This window comes from Hylobates moloch, unplaced genomic scaffold (assembly GCF_009828535.3).
Source record: "Hylobates moloch isolate HMO894 unplaced genomic scaffold, HMol_V3 SCAFFOLD_19, whole genome shotgun sequence".
NCBI classification, from domain to species: Eukaryota; Metazoa; Chordata; class Mammalia; order Primates; family Hylobatidae; genus Hylobates; species Hylobates moloch.
Genome location: NW_026652294.1, coordinates 38187928 through 38211269, shown reverse-complemented (window position 1 = coordinate 38211269; position 23342 = coordinate 38187928). Strand labels below are relative to the sequence as shown.

General features: G+C 52.2%; 2 protein-coding genes across 16 annotated transcripts in view; both read left to right on the top strand.

The window, feature by feature from the left end:
* Positions 1–4419, top strand: part of DLG4 (discs large MAGUK scaffold protein 4) — a 30546-nt gene extending 26127 nt beyond the window's left edge. For all 14 annotated transcript variants that reach the window (XM_032139717.2, XM_058431035.1, XM_032139715.1 and 11 more), the window contains 8 exons: positions 231–267; positions 360–387; positions 510–557; positions 640–741; positions 1106–1278; positions 2219–2328; positions 2847–2938; positions 3496–4419. In XM_032139717.2, coding sequence (XP_031995608.1) covers positions 231–267; positions 360–387; positions 510–557; positions 640–741; positions 1106–1278; positions 2219–2328; positions 2847–2938; positions 3496–3602 — 697 coding nt within the window. In that variant the 3' untranslated portion in view covers positions 3603–4419. The remainder of the gene's footprint in view (positions 1–230; positions 268–359; positions 388–509; positions 558–639; positions 742–1105; positions 1279–2218; positions 2329–2846; positions 2939–3495) is intronic.
* A 10629-nt stretch (positions 4420–15048) lies between these two features.
* On the top strand, positions 15049–19004 carry ASGR1 (asialoglycoprotein receptor 1). Of its 2 annotated transcripts, none has more exons than XM_032138746.2 (8): positions 15049–15485; positions 16651–16767; positions 16906–17001; positions 17081–17152; positions 17954–18040; positions 18127–18278; positions 18349–18455; positions 18582–19004. In XM_032138746.2, the coding sequence occupies exons 1-8, from the start codon at positions 15416–15418 to the stop codon at positions 18754–18756; spliced, it is 876 nt and encodes a 291-aa protein (XP_031994637.1). In that variant the 5' UTR covers positions 15049–15415; the 3' UTR covers positions 18757–19004. The 2 variants fall into 2 exon arrangements, with proteins under 2 accessions (XP_031994637.1, XP_058287424.1); XM_058431441.1 differs by lacking the exon at positions 15049–15485 and adding an exon at positions 16196–16401 and having other exon boundaries at positions 18582–18934.
* The last annotated feature ends 4338 nt before the right edge of the window (positions 19005–23342 follow it).

The following is a 23342-nucleotide window of genomic DNA, read 5'->3' as shown; positions in this document are numbered from 1 at the left end:
CTGAACTCCTAGGGGTTTGTCTGTTGGGTCCTCCTGAGGTCCGTGGCTCCCATGAGCCTTTGGGAAGGACAACTCCTTATTGAGGAGCACAGCGTCCAGGGCTGCAGGAGAAGGGGTGTCAGCTGCCCCGGAACATGGAGAAAGGGTTGTTGGCTGGCCCGGAGCATGGGGGCGGCGGGGTTCCTCACTGGGCATTCCCCTACCCGCCTATCCCTCCATGTATCCCACAGGGTTGAGCGACGAGAGTGGTCAAGGTTAAAGGCCAAGGTAGGTGGAGGAGGGTGTGAGCCTGGGTGGAAATGTGAGGGCTCATGGAGCTGAGCTCATCACTAACCCCATGGCCTGCTTTTTCTTCCTAGGACTGGGGCTCCAGCTCTGGATCACAGGGTAGGTAGGGTCAGTTCGGGAAGATGTGGGTGGGAGGAGCACTGAGTTGCTTCCTCAAGGGGGAGACAGGGCTCCAGGTACCCTGTTTCAGAACCCCTTGCAGATGCCCCACCTCCCACCAGGTCGAGAAGACTCGGTTCTGAGCTACGAGACAGTGACGCAGATGGAAGGTGAGCCCTGGCCCCTGCCTCGGCCCCAGCGCTTGCTGCTCCCCCAACCCTGCGCTCGGCCTAAGCCAGGCTCTCTCTACAGTGCACTATGCTCGCCCCATCATCATCCTTGGGCCCACCAAGGACCGCGCCAACGATGATCTTCTCTCCGAGTTCCCCGACAAGTTTGGATCCTGTGTTCCCCGTGAGTGCTGGGGCCTTGGATGGAGGAGAAGGTGGAAGTGGGGTTGGGGCGGGGGAGGCCCATCCCTGGGGCCATAGGCAGAGCCTCCTGGGGGATCGGTGTGTAGGGAGATACAGGGTTTCTCCGAGAAGGGGTGTTTCTCAGCCACCCTCTCATTCCACAGTACCCATGCCCAGGCCAGAGACTTGGAGGCCCTGGAGGGTGCTAGGGGAAGCAGTTCTGGCCTCTGCAGTCTTGGTCTCCCTGGCAGCTCCCTTTCACCAAAGGACCAGCTGGACACTATGGGGATTTGATTGAAGTAGGCAGGATTTAAGCTAGAGGGATGGTGGTTAGATCTTTGGGGGGTGGGGTGACTTCCTGGCAGATACGACACGGCCCAAGCGGGAGTATGAGATAGATGGCCGGGATTACCACTTTGTGTCGTCCCGGGAGAAAATGGAGAAGGACATTCAGGCGCACAAGTTCATTGAGGCCGGCCAGTACAACAGCCACCTCTATGGGACCAGCGTCCAGTCCGTGCGAGAGGTGGCAGAGCAGGTAGGACCTGGTGGGCACCCGGTCCTCTTCCTTCTCCCCTCTCCCCACCCCACTGCCTCCCTCCAGCTCTCTCTAACTCTCTCTCTCTCTGTCTCTTTCTCTGCTGGGTCTCGACTCCGCTCCTCCACCTCCTTCTCCTCTTGGGCAACTCTGTCTGACCGCCTGCTCTCTGCCCCTGCTCTCTCTCCCGCCTCCCTCGCTTCCTGACCCCAAATTCCCCACCACCATCTGGCCTCTTTCTCTCCCCACTCCCTTCTCCTTGCCCCATTTCTCCTCTCTTCCCATGGCCTTGTCTTTGGTGGCTTGTCCTTCCCCATTGGGTCCCTCCCTTTTTCCTGATTCCCCTCTGGCCCTCTCCCCTGCCTCACCCTTTCCTGGGGCCCCGCTCCCCTCTCCCACTCCTCTGCTAACTCCTTTCCTTTCCCCACTGCTCCTCACCCTGCCCTCCCTCCCTCCATGGTTCCTTTCTCCATCTGCCTCACTCCCTCCCATCTGTCTCCTTGTTCCTTCCATCTGTCTGTCCTCTGTCCGTCCTCCCCTCCCTCCTCCCTCTATCCTACTTCCTTTCTCCTTTTTCTTGGCTTTCCTTCCTGCCTGTGTCACCTCTGCCTTGCACACCCCGCCCCACTCGCTGCTGCCCCGGCTCTGCCACCATCTCTTGGGTCCTTGCCTGCCTGGTGCTCCTCCCTTCCTCCATTCTGTCCTGTCCCTGCCCTCTCCCGTGCTCTCCATCTTCCCTTTCCTTTCTCTCTGTCTTTTACTCTGTCCATACCCCCTTCCTGCCTGACTCGCTGCCCCCGTGTTTCTTGACATCCATGTCACTCCCCTTCGGCCAACTTCCCATTCCCCACCTCTCCCCGTCTGTCCTTTCTGTCTGTCCTGCTGTCTGTCCTTTCTTGCCACCCGCTGGCCCCCCTCCGCCCACCCTGCCTGCCCCCAGGGGAAGCACTGCATCCTCGATGTCTCGGCCAATGCCGTGCGGCGGCTGCAGGCGGCCCACCTGCACCCCATCGCCATCTTCATCCGCCCCCGCTCCCTGGAGAATGTGCTGTGAGTATGGTCCTGGGGGCCTTCCCTCTGCTCCCCCAACACCTGTGGCCCTGGGCCTCGCAAGGCCTCTGCGGTCAACTCTCCCTTCAGAACCCTGGACAGCGGTTTCAGCAGCCCCTGAGAGGGATCCCTGGACCCCAGAGGATGTGGGGGAATCTGGCCTTTCCCCTCCTCTCCTGCCTTGAGCTAGACAGGACTACATCTCCCAGCAGCCCCTGGGGCATACCGGCTGGGGCAAGTCAGGGCCTCCAGGGTTGTTGGGAATTGGAGTCCGAATCCCATCTCTGGGGCTGAAGGCTGGAAGGATGAAGCTCCGTAGATGTCCCTGGAGTAGCCACACCTGGCTGGGGCAGTTGCGGGTGGGGTCTCATCTATGGCTCCAGAGGATATTGGGAATTGTATTTCTGTTTTTGCTATGTGCTCCAAATAGAAGAATACTTAACATTCCTGGATAGAGGAGATAAAAGGCAGGGTCAGGTGGGCCCAGTCTCAGGCCTGCTCTCCCTCCCTCTTCACAGAGAGATTAACAAGCGGATCACAGAGGAGCAAGCCCGCAAAGCCTTCGACAGAGCCACCAAGCTGGAGCAGGAGTTCACAGAGTGCTTCTCAGGTGAGACCACAGCAAGGCTGTTGCCAGCACGTAGGGTGCCTTTGCTCGGATTAGAAAGAGCTCCCCCGCCACCCCTAGTGGATGGCTTAGAAAGAGGTGCCCCTGTGGGCGCGGCACGGTGGCTCACGCCTGTAATCCCAGCACTATGGGAGGCTGAGGCGGGTGGATCACCTGAGGTTAGGAGTTCAAGACCAGCCTGGCCAACATGATGAAGCCCCGTCTCTAGTAAAAATACAAAAATTAGCAGGGCGTGGTGGCGGGCACCTGTAATCCCAGCTACTCGGTAGGCCGAGGCAGGAGAATCGCTTGAACCCAGGAGGCAGAGGTTGCAGTGAGCAGAGATCGCACCACTGCACTCCAGCCTGGTGCTAAAAAGTGAAACTCCATCTCAAAAAAAAAAAAAAAAAAAAGGTGCCCCTGTGGGCGGGTGCAGCGCCATGACTCATGGCTTGGAGAATTGGAAAGAGGTGTCCCTTCCTCTGGGCTGGTGCAACCCCCTTGGCCAGGTGTCCTCTGGCCCTTCCTTGGCCTCACTCCCTGCTCCACCCCACTCCCAGCCATCGTGGAGGGTGACAGCTTTGAGGAGATCTACCACAAGGTGAAGCGTGTCATCGAGGACCTCTCAGGCCCCTACATCTGGGTTCCAGCCCGAGAGAGACTCTGATTCCTGCCCTGGCTTGGCCTGGACTCGCCCTGCCTCCATCACCTGGGCCCTTGGTCTGAACTGAATTGCCCAAGCCCTTGGCTCCCCCCGGCCTCCCTCCCACCCCTTCTTATTTATTTCCTTTCTAACTGGATCCAGCCTATTGGAGGGGGGACACTCCTCTGCATGTATCCCCGCACCCCAGAACCGGGCTCCTGAACGCCAGGAACCTGGGGTCTGGGGGGAGCTGGGCTCCTTGTTCCGAGCCTTTGCTCCTTAGGGTCCCCGCCCCCGCCCGCCCCCACTGCACACACAGACCCACCGGGGGCCACCTGCCCTCCCCCATCCTCTCCCACACACATTCCAGAAGTCAGGGCGCCCTCGAGGAGCACCCGCTGCAGGGATGCAGGGCCACAGGCCTCCGCTCTCTCCTAAGGCAGGGTCTGGGGTCACCCCTGCCCTCATCGTAATTCCCCATGTCCCTTGATTTCTCATTTATTTTTTCCACTTTTTTTCTTCTCAAAGGTGGTTTTTTGGGGGGAGAAGCAGGGGACTCCTCCGCAGCGGGCCCCTGCCTTCCACACGCCCCCACCTTTTTTCTTTGCCGGTTTGCATGAGTGGAAGGTCTAAATGTGGCTTTTTTTTTTTTTCCTGGGAATTTTTTTGGGGAAAAGGGAGGGATGGGTCTAGGGAGTGGGAAATGCGGGAGGGAGGGTGGGGGGCAGGGGTCGGGGGTCGGGTGTCCGGGAGCCAGGGAAGACTGGAAATGCTGCCGCCTTCTGCAATTTATTTATTTTTTTCTTTTGAGAGAGTGAAAGGAAGAGACAGATACTTGAAACTCGGTGTGTGGCCTGGTTATTTGGGACCTGGGTGTGGAGGGAGATGGGCGCAGCAGAGTCAGACCCTTCTTCACTCCAAGCCAGAGAGGTTAGTGGCCTGGAAAACGGGCCATGGAGGTAACTGGCAAATCAAGGAACCCGAGCTGGTGAAGACTGGGCCTGGGAAGGTCTGGACCTCTGTCCAAAGTCATGACAGGCCAGAAAGGGGAGGCTGGAACTTGTCTGGGGCCCTGCAAACTTAGTCCAGCTGTGATCCCCGCCGGGCTGTCTCAGTCCTGTTGGGAAGCACAACAGTCCCTAAAGGAAAATAGAGAGGAAACTTCCTTCATTCATGTTCATGGAGTTGTGGACAGAGCTAGGATCTGGAAATGATTTTTTTTTTTTTTTTTTTGAGACAGAGTCTTACTCTGTCACCCAGGCTGGAGTGCAGTGGCTTGATCTCGGCTCACTGCGATCTCTGCCACCCTGGTTCAAGTGATTCTCCTGCCTCAGCCTCCTGAGTAGCTGGGATTACAGATTACTGCCACCGTGCCTGGCTAATTTTGTATTTTTAGTAGAGACGGGGTTTCACCATGTTGGTCAGGCTGGTCTTGAACTCCTGACCTCGTGATCCACCCGCCTCAGCCTACCAAAGTGCTGGGATTACAGGCGTGAGCCACCGCGCCCGGCCTGGAAATGATCGTTACAGAGTTTTGCTGATAAGAAATGCTGTGTGAATATACGCTAGGTTTCTTTATGTGCCACCCCCCTTTTTTTTTTTTTGAGACAGAGTTTCGCTTGTTTGCTCAGGCTGGAGTGCTGTGGTGCAATCTTGGCTCACTGCAATCTCTGCCCGCTGGGTTCAAACGGTTCTCCTGCCTCAGCCTCTCGAGTAGCTGGGATTACAGATGCCTGCCACCACGCTTGGCTAATTTTTGTATTTTTAGTAGAGACGGAGTTTTGCTATGTTGGCCAGGCTGGTTTTGAACTCCTGACCTCAGGTGATCCGCCCGGCTCAGCCTCCCACAGTGTTAAGATTACAGGCATGAGCCACCGCGCCCGGCCTTTATGTCCTATCTCTATGGGAAAGATCTGAGGCAGCTTTGTAAATAATGAGGGTAGGAAAATAAGAATCTAAATGCCAAAGATGAAAACTGGAGAAATGTATACGAGCTGTGAGGGTAAATGTGATCTCTGAGCTTCCTGATAGCCATGGCAAAAAAGGAAATTGTCAATTACCTAGTTCTTTATTATAAGGGAGAAAGAATTTTAGTTCTTTTAGGGAGTCACGTTTTCCTGGCCCTAAGTCCTAACTGAAGCTTCTCAGATCCTGCTATTATAGAATGGTAACTCTCAGCCTTCTGCCTTCTTCATGTGTTTGGCACAGATGAACCTTTGGAGGCACCTGCTGGGGTACTATTCTCAGGTGCTCCAGTGGGTAAGGCTGAGGCAGAGGGCCCTAAGAGTTGTGGTGGTTAAATCCCAAACAGTGCAAAAGGGCATTTTTTGTAGCCACTCTTGACTAAAGTTGAGACCAACCCAGGGGTAGTGATTCTGTGGATGGCATGGCCGTTCAAGCCTAAAGTAGTCCAAGAATAGAGGCAGAGATCGCTGAAGGGGTGTCACTTCAACCAGTAGCCATGTATTGCCCTGCAGGATTTTCTATGCAGGACCGAGTCCATCAGGATCCTGGGGATGGGGACCAGGGGTCTGCATTTCTGGAAAGCTCCCGGGTGATTCTGATGTCTCGCTGGGTGGAGAAGCACTGCTTCAGAGGATGTTTTTCTTTCCTTTTTTTTTTGAGACGAAGTTTCACTCTTGTTGCCCAAGCTGGAGTGCAATGGCGCGATCTCGGCTCACTGCAACCTCCAACTCCCGGGTTCAAGTGATTCTCCTGCCTCAGCCTCCCAATAGCTGGGATTACAGATGCACGCCATAACACACAGCTATTTTTTAATATTTTTAGTAGAAACGGGGTTTCACCATGTTAGCCAAGCTGGTCTCCAACTCTTGACCTCAAGTGATCCGCTTGCCTCGGCCTCCCAAAGTGCTGGGATTACAGGCGTGAGCCACTGCGCCCGGCCCTGGATGTTTTTCAAATAATCCTTCTCTTAGCTTGGTTCTGTGTAATAGCAGATGGCTTGAGGCTGTGATAACGTTCTCTACCGTGAGCTGAAGGGAGAAATCTAGGAGCTGAGGAAGGTATGTGCAGGTAATGCGTCTGCGTGTTAAACTAGAAGGGGCAGAATCACATACTTGACCTGGATGGGGTAGAATCACATAATTTTGCATGTATTATTATTATTATTGTTAGAGACAGAGTTTCGCTCTTGTTGCCCAGGCTGGAGTGCAGTGGCGTGATCTCGGCTCACTGCAACCTCTGCCTTCCGGATTCAAGTGATTCTCCTGCCTCAGCCTCCCTAGTAGCTGGGATTACAGGTGCATGATAGCACGCCCGGCTAATTTTTTGTATTTAGTAGAGATAGGGAGTTCACCATACTGGTCAGGCTGGTCTTGAACTCCTGACCTTGGGTGATCCACCCCCCTCGGCTTCCCAAAGTGCTGGGATTACAGGCATGAGCCACCGCGCCTGGCCTGCATGCATTATTTTGTAAATTGTAATCGATACACGTATCTGACAACAATTCAAATAAATATAGAAATACATACTGTTTTAAAAAAGTTTCCTTCCTGTTTCCCTCCACGCATTATTCCTCAGGGGAAGCACGGTTGCAGCTGGGGCTGTATTCTTCCAAGGCCATGGAGAATTCTTCCCTGGACGCTTGAGGAGGCAATGTAATTAATGCACTGGAGCCCTGGGCTCCCAAACAACGTAGGTTCACATCCTGGCTCTTCTTCTCCCCACACTTTTTATTTATTTCAGTAAATACTTGGATGTTCCTTGGAACCAGGCAGTGTTCTAGACGCTGGGAAGGCAACATCCCTGTCCTTAAGGAACTTTGGGTGCATCCAGTGGAGATGACAGACTATAGGGAGTACGTGAAAACAGAGTGTTTAGACAATGATGGGTGCTGTTATGAAAGAGAGTGATGGCCCTTGCTGGTTTAGACCGGGAGCTCAGGGAGGCCCCTTGCAGCAGCATTTGGGATTGTTGTCAGGAACGTGTGAGGCCTGTTTGTTCCCTGTGGAGGGAACCATGAGCCGGTTACTCTGGGTGTGAAGGGGAATACACAGCAGGGGGCAATGGAGAGCCAGCTAGGCTGTTGCTGGCGTTAGGATGAGGGATGATGGTGGAATCACTGTCACTCTGGGGAGAGCTTAACCTCTCTAAGCCTCAGTATACCTAGCTGTAAAATGGAAATAACTATCTAACTTGTGAGGAATAAATGGGAAAGTACATGTAAAGCCCTCAGCACAGTGCCTGACACATGGTAGAAAATGGTAGCAATTATTGTCATTGGCCTCTTGGTCTATTTTCAGATATGCGTAAGCCCAAAAGTTAAAGCCTGGAATCATTTGGAGTTTTAACAAGTTTTACCCTCAAAAGATAGGAAAGAGGCAGGCCTGGCATGGCGGCTCACGCCTGTAATCCTAGCACTTTGGGAGGCTGAGGTGGGCAGATCACGAGGTCAGGAGTTCAAGACCAGCCTGGCCAACGTGGTGAAACCCTGTCTCTACTAAAAAAAAAAAAAAAGCTGGGAGTGGTAGCGGGTGCCTGTAATCCCAGCTACCCAGGAGGCTGAGGCAGGAGACTCTCTTGAACTCAGGAGGTGGAGTTTGCAGTGAGCAGAGATTGCACCACTGCACTCCAGCTTGGGTGACAGGGCAAGACTCTGCCTCAAAAAAAAGTAGGAAAGAGGTATAGAGAGGGTCCTGGGTCAGAGAATCCCGGCTGTCCCAAGGTTGAAAAGGTGGGTGTGCCTGGGGTAGACAGAGTGGCATTGAGGAGAGACCTGGGGGAGAGAGACCCTACTGGAGACAGGGAGCTTGGGCCCCCATTCCTGCAGGCTGGCTTCTTGTCAACTGCAGAGATGGGATATCGAAGTCCTTGGGGTGGGTTGTGTCAGCTCAGATTTAAACTTGTGTTCAGAGGCCCGTCTGCTCCTTTCAGCACTGGTGGTTCCCCTCTTCCCTTGCCCCGGCACACAGCCCTCCAGCCCGAAAGGCTGGAGGACAGCCTTCCTTTTCCTCAACCTCCCCTGCTTCATCTCAACCCAATTCCTGCTCAGCCTCTTCTAGATATGGGACCATAAGCCGCCCTCTTTGGGAAGTTTGTGAAGAGCCTCTGCTTTGCCCCTCCTGCCTGTTTGTTCAGGTGCCTCTTCTTCAGATCTGCGGGTGTTAGACTCCCTGCAGGCCTGGGAGGAGGTCTAGCCACAGCCCTTGGGTGCACAGGCCCATCCCAAACATGAGGCTGGAAAGTGCTCTGAGAGGGTTGGCAAGGATGAGGGAGCTCGGAATCCTTCTCCATAGCAGGGGAAGGGACTGTCTTAACTCAGATAACCCCCGGGCCTCCAGCTCTGTCCCAGTGAAGTTGCTAACCACCCTCTGGGGTGTGGAGACAGACATCCTCTGCCATCCTGATCCCAATCTTCCCCCTTTTCTCCTCCTCCCACACTGGAAGAGGCCTTGGAGGTCTAACGCAACTCATGGCTGTGTTGCTAGTGAGAATAATGAAAATAAAATCAGCTAGCACGTGCTGAGCGCCTGGTGTGTGCCTGCACTGCGCTAGGTGCTTTTCACTCATTATCCCATTTAACCTTGATGAGCACTCTGAGCCAGGCACGAACCCATTTTCCAGATGAGGGCAAGGTGGAGCAGGTCTGGCTGATGGAGGGCCTCAGCCTGGTTCTGCAGCATGAGCATCTTCCTGGAGCCTCCGGCCTTCAGCAAGCTTCTTGCTCAGCAGCCACAAGCCCTCTTGCTTCCAGCCCCTTCGCCTCTGTTCACCAGCGGCTCAGGCCTCCCCCAGTCTGAAAATACTCCAGTCTTCCTGACTTACCCTTATGGGAAGTTCATTCCATTATCTCTCCCCAGCAAAAAAAAAAAAAAAAATATATATATATATATATATATATTTTGAGATGGAGGCTCGCTCTGTCACCCAGGCTGGAGTGCAGTGGCGCGATCTTGGCTCACTGCAAGCTCTGCCTCCTGGGTTCGAGCAATTCTCCTGCCTCAGCCTCCAGAGTAGCTGGGACTACAGGCACACGCTGCCACACCCAGCTAATTGTTTTGCATTTTAGTAGAGACGTGGTTTCACCGTGTTGCCCAGGCTGGTCTCCAACTCCTGAGCTCAGGCAATCCGCCCGCCTCGGCCTCCTAAAGTGCTAGGATTACAGGCGTGAGCCACTGCGCGTGGCCTCCCTAGCAATATTTAACTTGGTACTCATGGTCCCCAGAGCTGGCCCTGAAGCTTGGATGACTGGCAGTCCTGGGTACTTCCTTCTGCTTCTCCCACAGGCAGGGACTGTCCTGGGCTGCTTTCTTTCCACCATGCCCTCTTATGGGGCAGGGTCACCACGGGGCAGGGTCGCCACGGGGCACTTTGCCACACCTGGACCTTGCCCACGACTCTGCTTTCAGAGGCTCCTGCTCATAAGTCTCTTCAGACTCCAGACCCATCTACAGTAGCCTCTGGACCCTGGGCAGGTGTGCCACTGTCCCCCACCTCCCTGGTCCCCTCCTGACTGCACATTCAGTAGCTACAGGTCCACTTCATTCCTCTGCTAAAGTTCTGCTCATCTGGCCCTCCCTGTCTGGCCTCCAGCCTCGCAGTTTCTCACTGAGACCAATGCAGCAGCCTCCTGACTCATCTCCCTGCCTCTGGGCAAACCATCTCTGAGCCATCACCCACTCCAAGGCCAGGCTGTTAAACTCACAGATCTGACCTCACCACTGCCCTGACTGCAACTCTTTATTGGGTCTTCCTTTGTTATCAGCAATACAAAATTAATACAGGAGACTTTCTCCACAAGGAAAATCCAAGGTCCATATCCTTTAAAATTCTTCAATATTTGAAAACGTTATTAATTTTTATTAAAGAAAATATTTATTTATTTATTTATTTATTTTGAGACGGAGTCTCGCTCCAGGCTGGAGTGCAGTGGCGCGATCTTGGCTCACTGCAACCTCCGCCTCCTGGGTTCAAGCCATTCTCCTGCCTCAGCCTCCTGAGTAGCTGGGACTACAGGCACATAGAGAAAGGGTCTTGGTCTGTCACCCAGGCTGGAGTGCAGTGGCATGATCTCGGCTCACTGCAACCTCCACCTCCCAGGTTCAAGCGATCCTCTCACCTCAGCCTCGCAAGTAGCTGGGACCACAGGCATGTGCCACCACACCTGGCTAATTTTTTGTATTTTTGGTAGAGATAGGGTTTTGCCATGTTATCCAGGCTTGTCTCGAACTCTTGAGCTCAAGCCATCTGCCCGCCTCGACCTCACAAAGTGTTGGGATTAGAGGCGTGAACCACCGTGCCTGGCCAAAAAAATTTCTTTTCTTTTCTTTTTTTTTTTAAGAGGGAGTCTCGCTCTGTCGCCCAGGTTGGAGTGCAGTGGCGCAATCTTGGCTCACTTCAAGCCTCGCCTCCCGGGTTCACGCCATTCTCCTGCCTCGGCCTCCCGAGTAGCTGGGACTACAGGTGCCCGCCACCACGCCTGGCTAATTTTTTTTTTTTTTTTGTATTTTTAGTAGACACAGGGTTTCACCGCGTTAGCGTGGATGGTCTGGATATCCTGACCTCGTGATCCGCCTGCCTTGGCCTCCCAAAGTGCTGGGATAACAGGTGTGAGCCACCACGCCCAGCCAAAAAATATATTTTCAAGAAAGGCATTCAAATTTATTAACATACACAGGGATAAACCACAGAGTGATTACCCTAACCAAGGTATATAATCTTTTTTTTTTTTTTTTTTTCCTAGACGGAGTATCGCTCTGTCGCCCAGGCTGGAGTGCAGTGGCTCAATCTCGGCTCACTGCAACTTCTGCCTCCTGGGTTCAAGCAATTCTCTGCCTCAGCCTCCCGAGTAGCTGGGATTACAGGCGCCCGCCACCACACCTGGCTAATATTTTTTTGTATTTTTAGTTAGTAGAGACAGGATTTCACTATCTTGGCCAGGCTGGTCTTAACCTCCTGATCCACCTGCCTCGGCCTCCCAAAGTGCCGGGATTACAGGCATGAGCCACCATGCCTGGCCTATAAACTTTAATTTAATTAATTAATTTACTTATTTTGAGACAGGGTCTCACTCTATCACCCAGGCTGGAGTGCAGTGGCACCATCATAGCTCACTGTGGCCTCAACTCCTGGGCTCAAGTGATCCTCCCACCTCAGCCTCCCAAGTAGCTGAGACTACAGGCACAATGGGGTCTTGCCATGTTGCCCAGGACTCATGTCTCAAACTCCTGGCCTCAAGCGCTCCTCCTGCCTTGACCTCCCAAAGTGTTGGGATGACAGATGTGAGCCACCAGATCCAGCCTAACATGTTCTTAAAGGAATAAATGTAAAGGGTGAATGAATTCTCAGAGGGCATCAGTCTACCACCATTGTGGCATAGTTTTGTTTTTAGCTACTTTTTGGTTTTCAGTATTATCTCTGGTATTTTGCAGAGGGCTTGGAAGTTAGTGGCCTGATACATGGTATTATTTGTTTGCCTTCCATCTCTGACTTCCATTCTAAAGTTACTGGCTTTGCCAAGGGTGGTGGCATGAACCTGTAATCCTAGCTACTCAGGAGGCTGGGGAGGGAGGATTACTTGAGGTCAGGAATTTGAGACCAGTCTGGGCAACACAATGAGACCCCCATCTCTAAAAAAAGAATAAGAATAAATGTTATTGGCTTTGGAGGGTGTTGTTCAGCACTGATCCAAGCACTGCTCCCTAATCAATGAGTTTGGGGAATGTGGTTATAGAGTAGAAATCAGATTTGAAGGCGCCTTACTCCAGTATAATGTGCAAACAGAAAAATGCACATAAGTGCATACCTTTCTGCAGCTTTGCAAGCTGAACACCAGCACGGTGTAACCAGCATCCAGACCCAGGAGCTGAAGGTTTACATCATCCCCGACGTGCCTCTTGTGCTCTTGGCTAGTCACTATTTCTGCCAGGGCGACCACTATTCTTTTGTTTTTGAGATGGAGTGTCCCTCTGTTGACCAGGCTGGAGTGCAGTGGCGCGATCTTGGCTCACTGCAACCTCTGTCTCCCGGTTTCAAGCATTTCTCCCGCCTCAGCCTCCCATGTAGCTGGGACCACAGGTGCTTGCCACCACGCCTGGCTAATTTTTGTATTTTTAGTAGAGACGGGATTTCGCTATGTTGGCCAGGCTAATCTCGAACTCCTGACCTCAGGTAATCCGCCTGGCTCGGTCTCCCAAAGTGCTGGGATTACAGGCATGAGCCGCCGCGCCCAGCTGGGTGACCACTATTCCGACCGAAATAATGTAGGTTCATTTGCCTGAATAAGCCAGATTGTAAGTGATTATATTAGAGGATGTTTAATTAACAGCCCAACAGTCAACAAAATCACTGGCCATTGTCCCAGCACATAAAAATGACATGGTGGTTGTCAGGACACAGACAAAGGAGGGCACACACAGAGCTGTCACATTTTATGCAAGAGATGTGTTCCTGAATATCTCACATCATTGAAAACTCTCAAAATTCAAGCCTTGTTTTCTCACTGAAGTAACTGTAAAATAGGATTTGGATGACTTCACATTTGGGCCTAAAGTGAGACTTATTATCTTTTCTTTTTTTTTGAGATGAAGTCTTGCTCTTGTCCCCCAGGCTGGAGTGCAGTGGCGCGATCTCAGCTCACTGCAACCTCCGCCTCCCGGGTTCAAGTGATTCTCTGCCTCAGCCTCCAGAGTAGCCGGGATTACAAGCGCCCGCCACCACGCCCGGCTAATTTTTATATTTTTAGTAGAGACGAGGTTTCACCATGTTGGCCAGGCTGGTCTTGAACTCCTGACCTCAGGTGATCCACCCACCTCGGTCTCCCACAGTGCTGAGATTACAGGCATGAGCCACTGTAGCCAGCTGAGACTTATTATTATTATTATTATTATTATTATTTTTTGAGATGGGGTCTTGCTCTGTCACCAGGCTGGAGTGCAGTGGCATGATATCGGCTCACTGCAACCTCCACCTCCCGGGTTCAAGCGATTCTCCTGCCTCAGCCTTCTGAATAGCTGGGATTACAGGCATCCACCACCATGCCCTGCTAATTTTTGTATTTTTAGTAGAGACGGGGCTTCATCATGTTGGCCAGGCTGGTCTTGAACTCCTGACCTCAGGTGATCCGCCCACCTCGGCCTCCCACAGTGCTGGGATTACAGGCGTGAGCCACTGTGCACAGCCGAGACTTATCTTTAATATTGCCTGATTTCCAAGTGAGCATAATTCAAATTCACATGGCTCTCTCTGAAGCCCCGTGGGGCCGTGAGGGACCATGGTTTAGCATCTCTGGGACACTGGAGCCGAGCTGTGTCAACCGGATGGGATCCTGGCTCTGTGTGATGGGTGTGGTTCTGGGGCCCGAACGCAGTGCCTGGAGTCAGGCTGCCCAGGTTCTAGTCTACCCTTTGCTGCTTCCTTGCAGCATGACCCTGGGCAAGCTCTTACCTTGTAGGGCCTTAGCTTTCTCATCTGTGAAATGGGATGTGCTCTGGGGATAATGAAAGAAGTTCATGAAAGCAGTGACCTGAGGCACACAGTAGCAGTGAGTGGAGGTTTGCTGGCACCAGTCCCAGCGGAGGCTCTCCTGCCTCTCCTGGAACCAAACAGGCCCTCCTGCTGCTTGGAGGACTTTACTCCCCAGGAGAGGGAAGCAAGTCAGGCCACAGCTGGGAAGCCTGGGGCTCAGCCCCACAGGAAACTGGGGCCTGCGGCTCAGGTGCCAGGGTCACAGGTCTGGATTGGGCAAGAGCAGAGAACCGGTCCCTCTGATCCTGTTCAGGGATATTTGGAGACACCAATAGTTCTGGGGAATTTGGAGGCAGGAGGCAAAACGGGGAGGGAGCGGGGATATGGCAAATCCCACCCCAGCCCCTCCTGGCCTGGCACCCCTCCCAAACGGTGCACAGAAGAGTGAGGTGACTGGCGTGTGTGAGGGCAACACGATTCTCCTCCCTGGGGAGGAGAGCAGAGGCAACCCATCCCCCACTGCCACCCCCACACTCACCTAAGTTCCAATCCATTTCCACCTCTGTTTACTGTCCAAAGTCCCGGGCACTGGAGATGCCACATTTGGTGTGTTTGGACATATAGACACGCAGACACAGAGACACTGGGGCCCAGGGCCCTCCTATGGACCCTGCCCGCTCCCCTCCCGTCGTCCACGGCTGTTCACCCACCCCCATTCTCCAAGCTTCAGCCCCTCTCCTTAGTCCGGCATCTGCACAGCTCTGAAGAACCTGGGAGTCAGACCCTGAGACCCTGAGCAAGTAAAATGGGAAGAGAGGTGGCGGGAGGCTGGCTGGGGGTGCAGGGGTGCGGAGGGAACCCAGGCTGTGTTGGGGGGTGCTGGGTGGGAAACATCAGAGGATGGATTCTGGATGTCAGGCCTGGGAGGGGATGGAGGAAAGAAGAAAGGTCTCGGCTGGGCGCGGTGGCCCATGCCTATAATCCCAGCACGTTAGGAGGCTGGAGTGGGTGGATTGCCTGAGCTCAGGAGTTTGAGGCAAGCCTGGGCAACACGGTGAAACCCTGTCTCTACTAAAATACAAAAAATTAGTCGGGCGTGGTGGCATGCGCCTGTCGTCCCAGCTACTCGAGAGGCTGAGGCAGGAGAACCGCTTGAACCCCGGAGGCAGAGGTTGCAGTGAGCTGAGATCACACCACTGCACTCCAGCCTGGGGACAGAGCAAGACTCTGTCTCAAGAAGAAAAAAAAAAAAGGAAAAAGAAAAAGAAAGAAAGAAGAAAGGTCTCCATGGAGCCGTCAATCAGATGGGAGTAAAGAGATGGGCCCCTCATTCCAGCTCTAGTCCTGGTGAGCCCCCACCTCAGCCCCAGCCTCAGTCTTGACTCAGTCCCAGGTCCAGCGCCAGCCCTATCATGACCAGGGAGTATCAAGACCTTCAGCATCTGGACAATGAGGAGAGTGACCATCATCAGCTCAGAAAAGGTGAGGGCCACCTTGCCCTGTCTCTACAAGGCTAGAATTTGCGGTTCTCCAACCCCAGCCACAGCTCCTACTCTTGCCGGTGAGCCTGGCTCTTTCTCTGGGTCTGTCTCCCTCCCCCGACACTGGGAAAGGTGTCGGAGCTGCCTCTCTCAGGAGAGGGGCAGGGTGTGGGGTTGGAGTCCCTTTATTGGTGACAGGTGCCCAAAGCTTTCCTATGCCTCCTGGCCCTCAGGGGTGGACCCAGGGGGGTGTGGGAACAGCTGGAAGCTGGAGAGATGAGGTCACTGTCGGCTTCCTATGACAAAGTCAGGCCCCCTCTTCCTTTCCCCTTCCAACACCACCCAGGGACCCCGGTCGTGCGTGCGCGTGCGTGTGTGTGTCAGTGATCAGTTTGGTGAAGGAGGGAAAGGTTTCTGCGAAGGGTCTGAGGATTCTGTGAGGGGGGATGAGGGGTCTCTGACCTGAGGGAGAACGAGACTCTCTTGCTTCAAAAACAAATTCCCCTTGACCCATTTCTTTGTCCTCCGAGAAGGGAATTGTTTAGGCTGAGCAAGGATGAAGTTCTTGGGGGGTGGGGTGCAGCGCGCTTTGACGGAAGGAGGGTCCGCAGCGGAGGAGACCCGGCAGGCAGGCCCCCCCAACCTTCCAGCTCTCAAGCGACAGGGCTAACGTGTCTCTTCCCCCTGCTGGGTGGAAGACTTGAGGGCCTGAAGGGTAGCTATTGCACCTTCTCTCCCTGCACGCAGCCAAAGACGAGTGGAATTCATGGACAGAGAAAGAAACCTTCTTCCTTTCTCCACTTTCAGGGGAAGCAGCGACTCCGAGGCGCGGGCCACTCAATTGCGTTTCAAGGCGCGGGAGGAGGGGGTGGACTGAGGTTCCTGGATTGGTTGCAGCGACGCAGTCATGCCATTAGGTGTCAGCAAAAGCTCAGGGCCTCGGTGGGATGGGGCGGCTCAGCGCTTAGCCCCCTTCCCCAGCCCTCTTTTCTCGCCGATTTCCAGTTGCCTCTGGCCCTGCAGGGTCGCCCACCGCCCGCATTTCTTCACGTACATGGTTCCTCCTAGACTACTAGGGCCGCCTTAGCTTGCTCCCCTTTTAGGACCGTAGAGCTGTGCCAGGCTCCCCTCTGTCCCCGCGCTCCTGACACCCCCTCCTCTTGCAGGGCCACCTCCTCCCCAGCCCCTCCTGCAGCGTCTCTGCTCCGGACCTCGTCTCCTCCTGCTCTCCCTGGGCCTCAGCCTCCTGCTGCTGGTGGTTGTCTGTGTGATCGGATCCCAAAGTGGGTGCCCCAGGGGTGGGCAGGGAAGGGGGCAACATTGGGGGGTGTTGACGGGGGACCGTGGCGAGGGAGTGGTGGGTGCAGTGGTGGTGGACACAGCGCCCCCGTTTTGTTCTTTCTGCATCCCCTCCTGGCCAGACTCCCAGCTGCAGCAGGAGTTGCGGGGCCTGAGAGAGACGTTCAGCAACTTCACAGCGAGCACCGAGGCCCAGGTCAAGGGCTTGAGCACCCAGGGTGAGGGAGCTGGGGCGGGGCTGGGGCTGGGGCTGGGGCTGGGGGGCTGTCGGGAACGCTGAGCGAGTCTCTCCCGCAGGAGGCAATGTGGGAAGAAAGATGAAGTCGCTGGAGTCCCAGCTGGAGAAACAGCAGAAGGACCTGAGTGAAGGTCAGAGAGGGAGTGTGTGCGTGTGTGTTTGTGTGAGAAAGAGTGTGAGTGTGTGTGGATGTGTGTGAGAATGAGAGGGCGTGTGTGTGTGTGTGAGTCTGTGTGTGAGAATGAGGGGGAGTGTGTTTTGGGTGTATGAGAGCCTGTGTGTGGATGTGAGAATGAGAGGGAGTATGTGTGTGTGAGTGTGAGAATGAGATGGAGTGTGTGTGTGAGACTGTGTGTGTGTGGGAATGAGAGGGAGTGTGTGTGAGAGTCTGAGAATGAGAGGGAGTGTGTGTGTCTGTGTGAGAATGAGGTGTGTGTGTGAGAATGAGATGGGGTGTGTGTGAATCTGTGTGTGTGAGTGTGAGAATGAGATAGGGTGTGTGTGTCTGAGTGTGAGAATGAGATGGGGTGTGAGAGATGAGAAGAGAGGATGTGTGGTGTGTGAGAAGAGGATGTGGATGGTGTTTGTGATGTGATATGTATGTATGTGGGTTAGGGTGGGTTTGTGTGTGTGAGGGTGTGTTGTGTGTATGTTGTGTGTTTTGTGTATGTGGGTTAGGGTGTGTTGTGTCTCTGTGTGTTGTGTGTGTTTTGTATATTGTCTGTGTGTTAGGATGTGTTGTGTGTCTGTGTGAGTGTGTGTGTAAGGGTGTGTTGTGTGTGTGTGTATGGGGGTCTCTCAGGCCAACTCTGCTGCTGTTTGTGGCAATGCGATGGGTGTTCGGGTCCCAGCAGGAGGATGTAGGGCTGACCTCGTTTCCCTCCCCGTGGTTTCCGCATCTCCTTCCGCTCCCCTCTGCCCCATCTCCCCAGATCACTCCAGCCTGCTGCTCCACGTGAAGCAGTTCGTGTCTGACCTGCGGAGCCTGAGCTGTCAGATGGCGGCGCTCCAGGGCAATGGTAAGGAGGCCAGCGCGGCCCGCTCTCTGCCTCCCGCGCGCCTCTGGGCAGCGCCTAAGCCCCTGCGCCCCGTTTCTCCCGCTCAGGCTCAGAAAAGGCCTGCTGCCCGGTCAACTGGGTGGAGCACGAGCGCAGCTGCTACTGGTTTTCTCGCTCCGGGAAGGCCTGGGCCGACGCCGACAACTACTGCCGGCTGGAGGACGCGCACCTGGTGGTGGTCACGTCCTGGGAGGAGCAGGTGAGGACGCGGAGGGTCTGGGAGGCTGGCTGGCCTCGGAGAGATCACCACCCACCTCCTCTCTCCTCAGAAATTTGTCCAGCACCACATAGGCCCTGTGAACACCTGGATGGGCCTCCACGACCAAAACGGGCCCTGGAAGTGGGTGGACGGGACGGACTACGAGACGGGCTTCAAGTGAGTGCGCGCCCTCCCTCGGCCTGGGTCCGGCCGCCTTCGCGCCTGGGGCCCTGGGCGGAGGGGTCTGGAGCGACCCGCCTGCGGATCCGACCTCCTGGGGCCCACAGCTGGCTCTGTCCCCAGGAACTGGAGGCCGGAGCAGCCGGACGACTGGTACGGCCACGGGCTCGGAGGAGGCGAGGACTGTGCCCACTTCACCGACGACGGCCGCTGGAACGACGACGTCTGCCAGAGGCCCTACCGCTGGGTCTGCGAGACAGAGCTGGACAAGGCCAGCCAGGAGCCACCTCTCCTTTAATTTATTTCTTCAATGCCTCGACCTGCCGCAGGGGTCCGGGATTGGGAATCCGCCCATCTGGGGGCCTCTTCTGCTTTCTCGGGGATTTTCATCTAGGATTTTAACGGAAGGGGAAGGATAGGGTGATGTTCGGAAGGTGGGAAGCTTGAAACTTGTGGCGCTTTCTGCAGTTTGCAGGTTATCATTGTCAACTTTCTTTTCTTTTCTTTTTCTTTTTTTTTTTTAGAGTAAAAAGAAATATACCTAAACCTTCTATGAGTTGTCTGGTTATTGGGGATTCGGAAGCAGGAGTGGGCTGGTTGGCATTATGAAGACTTGGCGGGCGCTGTGGCATCATGAGAACTGTGTGGGCTTTGGGCCAGAATGGCCAGACTTTGTTATTTACAGATATGTGAATTTGGGCAAATTATTGTTCTCTGTGTCCCAGCTGTAAACGAGCCATCTTACTGGAGGCCGTCCTACTTGGAGCAATGCCCCCGGGAACAGAACAACCCGAATTTTTTTTTTTTTTTTTTTTTGGAGATGGAGTCTTGCTCTGTTGCCCAGGCTGGAGTGCAATGGCACAATCTCAGCTCACTGCAACCTCTGCCCCCCGGGTTCAAGCAATTCTCCTGCCTCAGCCTCCCAAGTAGCTGAGATCACAGGAGTGCACCACCACGCCCGGCTAATTTTTGTATTTTTAGTACAGACCAGGTTTCACCATGTTGGCTAGGCTGGCCTCGAATTCCTGACCTCAAGTGATCTGCCCCCCTCGGCTTCCCAAAGTGCTGGGATTACAGGCGTGAGCCACCGCGCCCGGCAGAACCACCCGAATTTGTTGAGTGCTTCAACAACTTCGAATGAAACTCACTGGTGTCCTTTGCATTCATTACAGCAAACAGAAGCAGCGTTCATAGACAGGTAGCAGATACAACGAACACACAACCAAGAATCACCAAACATACTAGGAAAACCAGTACTGCGGAACAGAAGCAACAAAGCAGATAGAATCAACAACCAAGGATGGGAGTTAGGACAAACCGATTCAGACACGGAACTGTGAACAAAAATTGCCAAAGTATTCACCCATAAACAAGACCCCAAGTGATTCCTAAAAGGAGCAATGCTCTGACCACAGTGAAATAAAGTTAGAAATGAATGTGAAAGTACAGCCAAGAAGAGATCTATCAACATATAATTTTCTCACCATCTTTTTTTGTATTACTTCCTAAGTAATTCTGAGTTTAAGAGAAAATCGAAATGAAAAAATCAAGCAATTTAGAAATGAACTACAAGAGTACTACATTTGCTGAAACCGTGGGATGCTCAAAGTAGTTCTCAGGAGAAAATGTAAGTAAAGATAAGCACTTCTATTTTTTATTTATATTTATTTATTTATTTATTTATTTTTGAGATGGAGTTTTGCTCTTTTTGCCCAGACTGAAGTGCAATGGTGTGACCTCGTCTCACTGCAACATCTGCTTTCCGAGTTCAAGGGATTCTCCTGCCTCAGCCTCCCGAGTAGCTGGAATTACAGGCACCCGCCACCACGCCTGACTAATTTTTTATATTTTTAGTAGTGACGGGGTTTCACCATTTTGGTCAGGCTGGTCTCGAAGATAAACACTTTTACTAAAAAACAAGAAAGCCTGACTTGAAATATGCTGTTTCAACTCAAGAAACTTGAAACAGAATAATAAGATAAATCCCCTAAAGTAGAAGAACTTATAAAACTATAAGCAGAAATAATGAACTAGAAAATAAAAATGTAGATATGATCAAAAAAAGTAAAATTTGATGCTTAAAAAAGGCAAATAAGGCCGGGCGTGGTGGCTCACACTTGTAATCCCAGCACTTTGGGAGGCCGAGATGGGCGGATTTCCTGAGGGCAGGAGTTCATGACCAGTCTGACCAACATGGTGAAACTCTATCTCTATTAAAAATACAAAAAAATTAGCCAGGTGTGGTGGCGGGCGCCTGTAATCCCAGCTATTCCAGAGGCTGAGGCAGGAGAATTGCTTGAACTAGGGAGGTGGAGGTTGCAGTGAGCCGAGATGGCACCACTGCACTCCAGCCTGGGTGACAGAGCAAGACTCTGTCTCAAAAAAAAAAAAAAAAGGCAAATAAAATAAATATGAAGGAGAAAAAGAGGAGACACAGACATAACTTTAGAAAGGAGAAAGATTACATAAGTAGAGACATAGGGGATATAATTACATAACACTTCCCGATTTAAAACAGTAAAGCAAATACAGTGTTTTTCCTGCCATTATTGTAATTTTTAGGCAAATCTCTTAGAAGCCGGGTTATAACTTTCAAACTTATAAGCAGGAAAAACGAAGAAAAAAATTAAACTAAAGGAAGAGAATAAAGGAGAAAAAAACCCAGAAGAGGTAGATAAGAAAAAACGCAAAAAGTTGGTTATGAATCCACATATGTTGCTGATTTTATTAAATGCAAAATACCAGGTTATCTTGTTAAAAGACAAAAAAACTTTCCAGACAGAATAAAAAATAAAATCCAACTATATGCCCAAGAGCCACATCCGAAACAGGCTGGAAGCAAAATGATGAAAGACACATTGGTCAAATTCCAACCAAATGACTATCATATGAAGTAAACTTTATTTTATTTTATTTTTATTATTTTTATTTTTTATATATATATTTTGAGATGGAGACTCACTCTGTCGCCCAGGCTGCAGTGCAGTGGCACGATCTTGGCTCACTGCAACCTCTGCCTCCCGGGTTCAAGCAATTCTCTGCCTCAGCCTGCCGAGTAGCTGGGATTACAGATGACCGCCACCATGCCTGGCTAATTTTTGTATTTTTAGTAGAGATGGGGTTTCACCATCTTGGGCAGGCTGGTCTTGAACTCCTGATCTCATGATCCACCCGGCTTGGCCTCCCTAAGTGCTGGGATTACAGGCGTGAGCCACCACACCCAGCCATGAAGTATACTTTATAACAAAAAGTATTATTAGAGATAAAGAGGATCACTTCCTAACGATAAAAGGTTCAATTCAACAGGAAGATTACACCAGTACTAAATATGCATGTACTGAATAACATAGCCACAAAATATGTGAAACAAAAATTTTAGAGGTATAAGAAAACAGACAAGTTTACATTCATAATAGATTATAAAATATCTCAGTAATTGATAGATCAAGCAGACAAAACAATAAGGATACAGATGTTTTGAATCCCAGATTGAACTATTATGATCTAATGGACACATTTAGTACACTGTACTCATCAAATACGAAATGCCCCCCCCTTTTTTTGAGATAAGGGTCTTGCTATGTGGCCCACGCAAGTCTCAAACTCCTGGGCTCAAGCGATTCTCCTGATTTAGCCTCCCAAGCAGCTGGAATTACAGCCATAAGCTCCCATACCCAGTGGAATACCTGTTCTTCTCAAGTATACTGAGACATTCTCAAAAAATTGAGCAAATACTGGGCCATTAATCAAGCTTTAACAATTTCCAAATGGAGGCTTTTCTTTATAATGACCAGGAATGTAAAATTCTTCTTTTTTTTTTTTTTAATTGAGACAGAGTCTTGCTCTGCTGCCCAGGCTGGAGTGCAATGGTGTGATCTCAGCTCACTGCAACTTCTCTCCCAGGTTCAAGTGATTCTTGTGCCTCAGCCTTCTGAGTAGCTGGGATTACAGGTGCACACCATCATGCCTGGCTAATTACTTTTTTTTTTTTTTTTTCTTGAGACGGAGTCTCACTCTGTCGCCCAGGCTGGAGTGCAGTGGCGCAATCTCGGCTCACTGCAAGCTCCGCCTCCCGGGTTCATGCCATTCTCCTGCCTCAGCTTCTCCGAGTAGCTGGGACTACAGGCGCCTGCTACCACGCCTGGCTAATTTTTTTTTTTTTGTATTTTTTTTTTAGTAGAGACGGGGTTTCACCATGGTCTCGATCTCCTGACCTCGTGATCCGCCCGCCTCGGCCTCCCAAAGTGCTGGGATTACAAGCGTGAGCCACCGCGCCCGGCCCAATTACTATTATTATTATTATTTGAGACGGAGTCTCACACTGTCACTGGGCTGATGTGCAGTGGTGCAATCTTGGCTTGGTGCACCTCTGCCTCCCAAGTTCAAGCGATTCTCCTGCCTCAGCCTCCCAAGTAGCTAGGATTACAGGTACCCACCACCAAGCCCGGTTAATTTTTTGTATTTTTAGTAGAGACAGGGTTTCACTATGTTGGCCAGGCTGGTCTATTGCGGGATCTGGCCAGCAGCCCACAATGCAATGAGGCTCTTTCTTTGTTCCCAGGCAAATCGGCAGGTCAAGAAATAAAAGACACACGCAAGATAGTGAAAGCTGGGTCCAGGGGGGCACCGCCTTTTGGTCCTGTGATGCTGCCAGTGCACTGGATATACCAGCATTTATTATTAAGTTTAGTGAGGGTGGGAGTAGGTTAGTGAGGGATTTAGGGTCGTTTGATTATGAGGTGAGATGGTCACATGGGGATGAAGTAATTCTTTAACATAACATCAGTATGCAGAAGTACAGTATATAGAGATAAGAATATACAATACAGTGTGTGCATCGGCAATTTCTAACAGAGCCTTAAAACAGAAACACAGTCTATCCCT

Bases quoted from the DNA above. Each gene is read 5' to 3' on its own strand.
- ASGR1 (XM_032138746.2), top strand. From the start codon at position 15,416: ATGACCAGGGAGTATCAAGACCTTCAGCATCTGGACAATGAGGAGAGT. The intron at 17,002-17,080 runs GTGAGGGAGCTG...TCTCTCCCGCAG, and splicing joins CAAGGGCTTGAGCACCCAGG to GAGGCAATGTGGGAAGAAAG. The intron at 18,041-18,126 runs GTAAGGAGGCCA...TCTCCCGCTCAG, and splicing joins GGCGGCGCTCCAGGGCAATG to GCTCAGAAAAGGCCTGCTGC.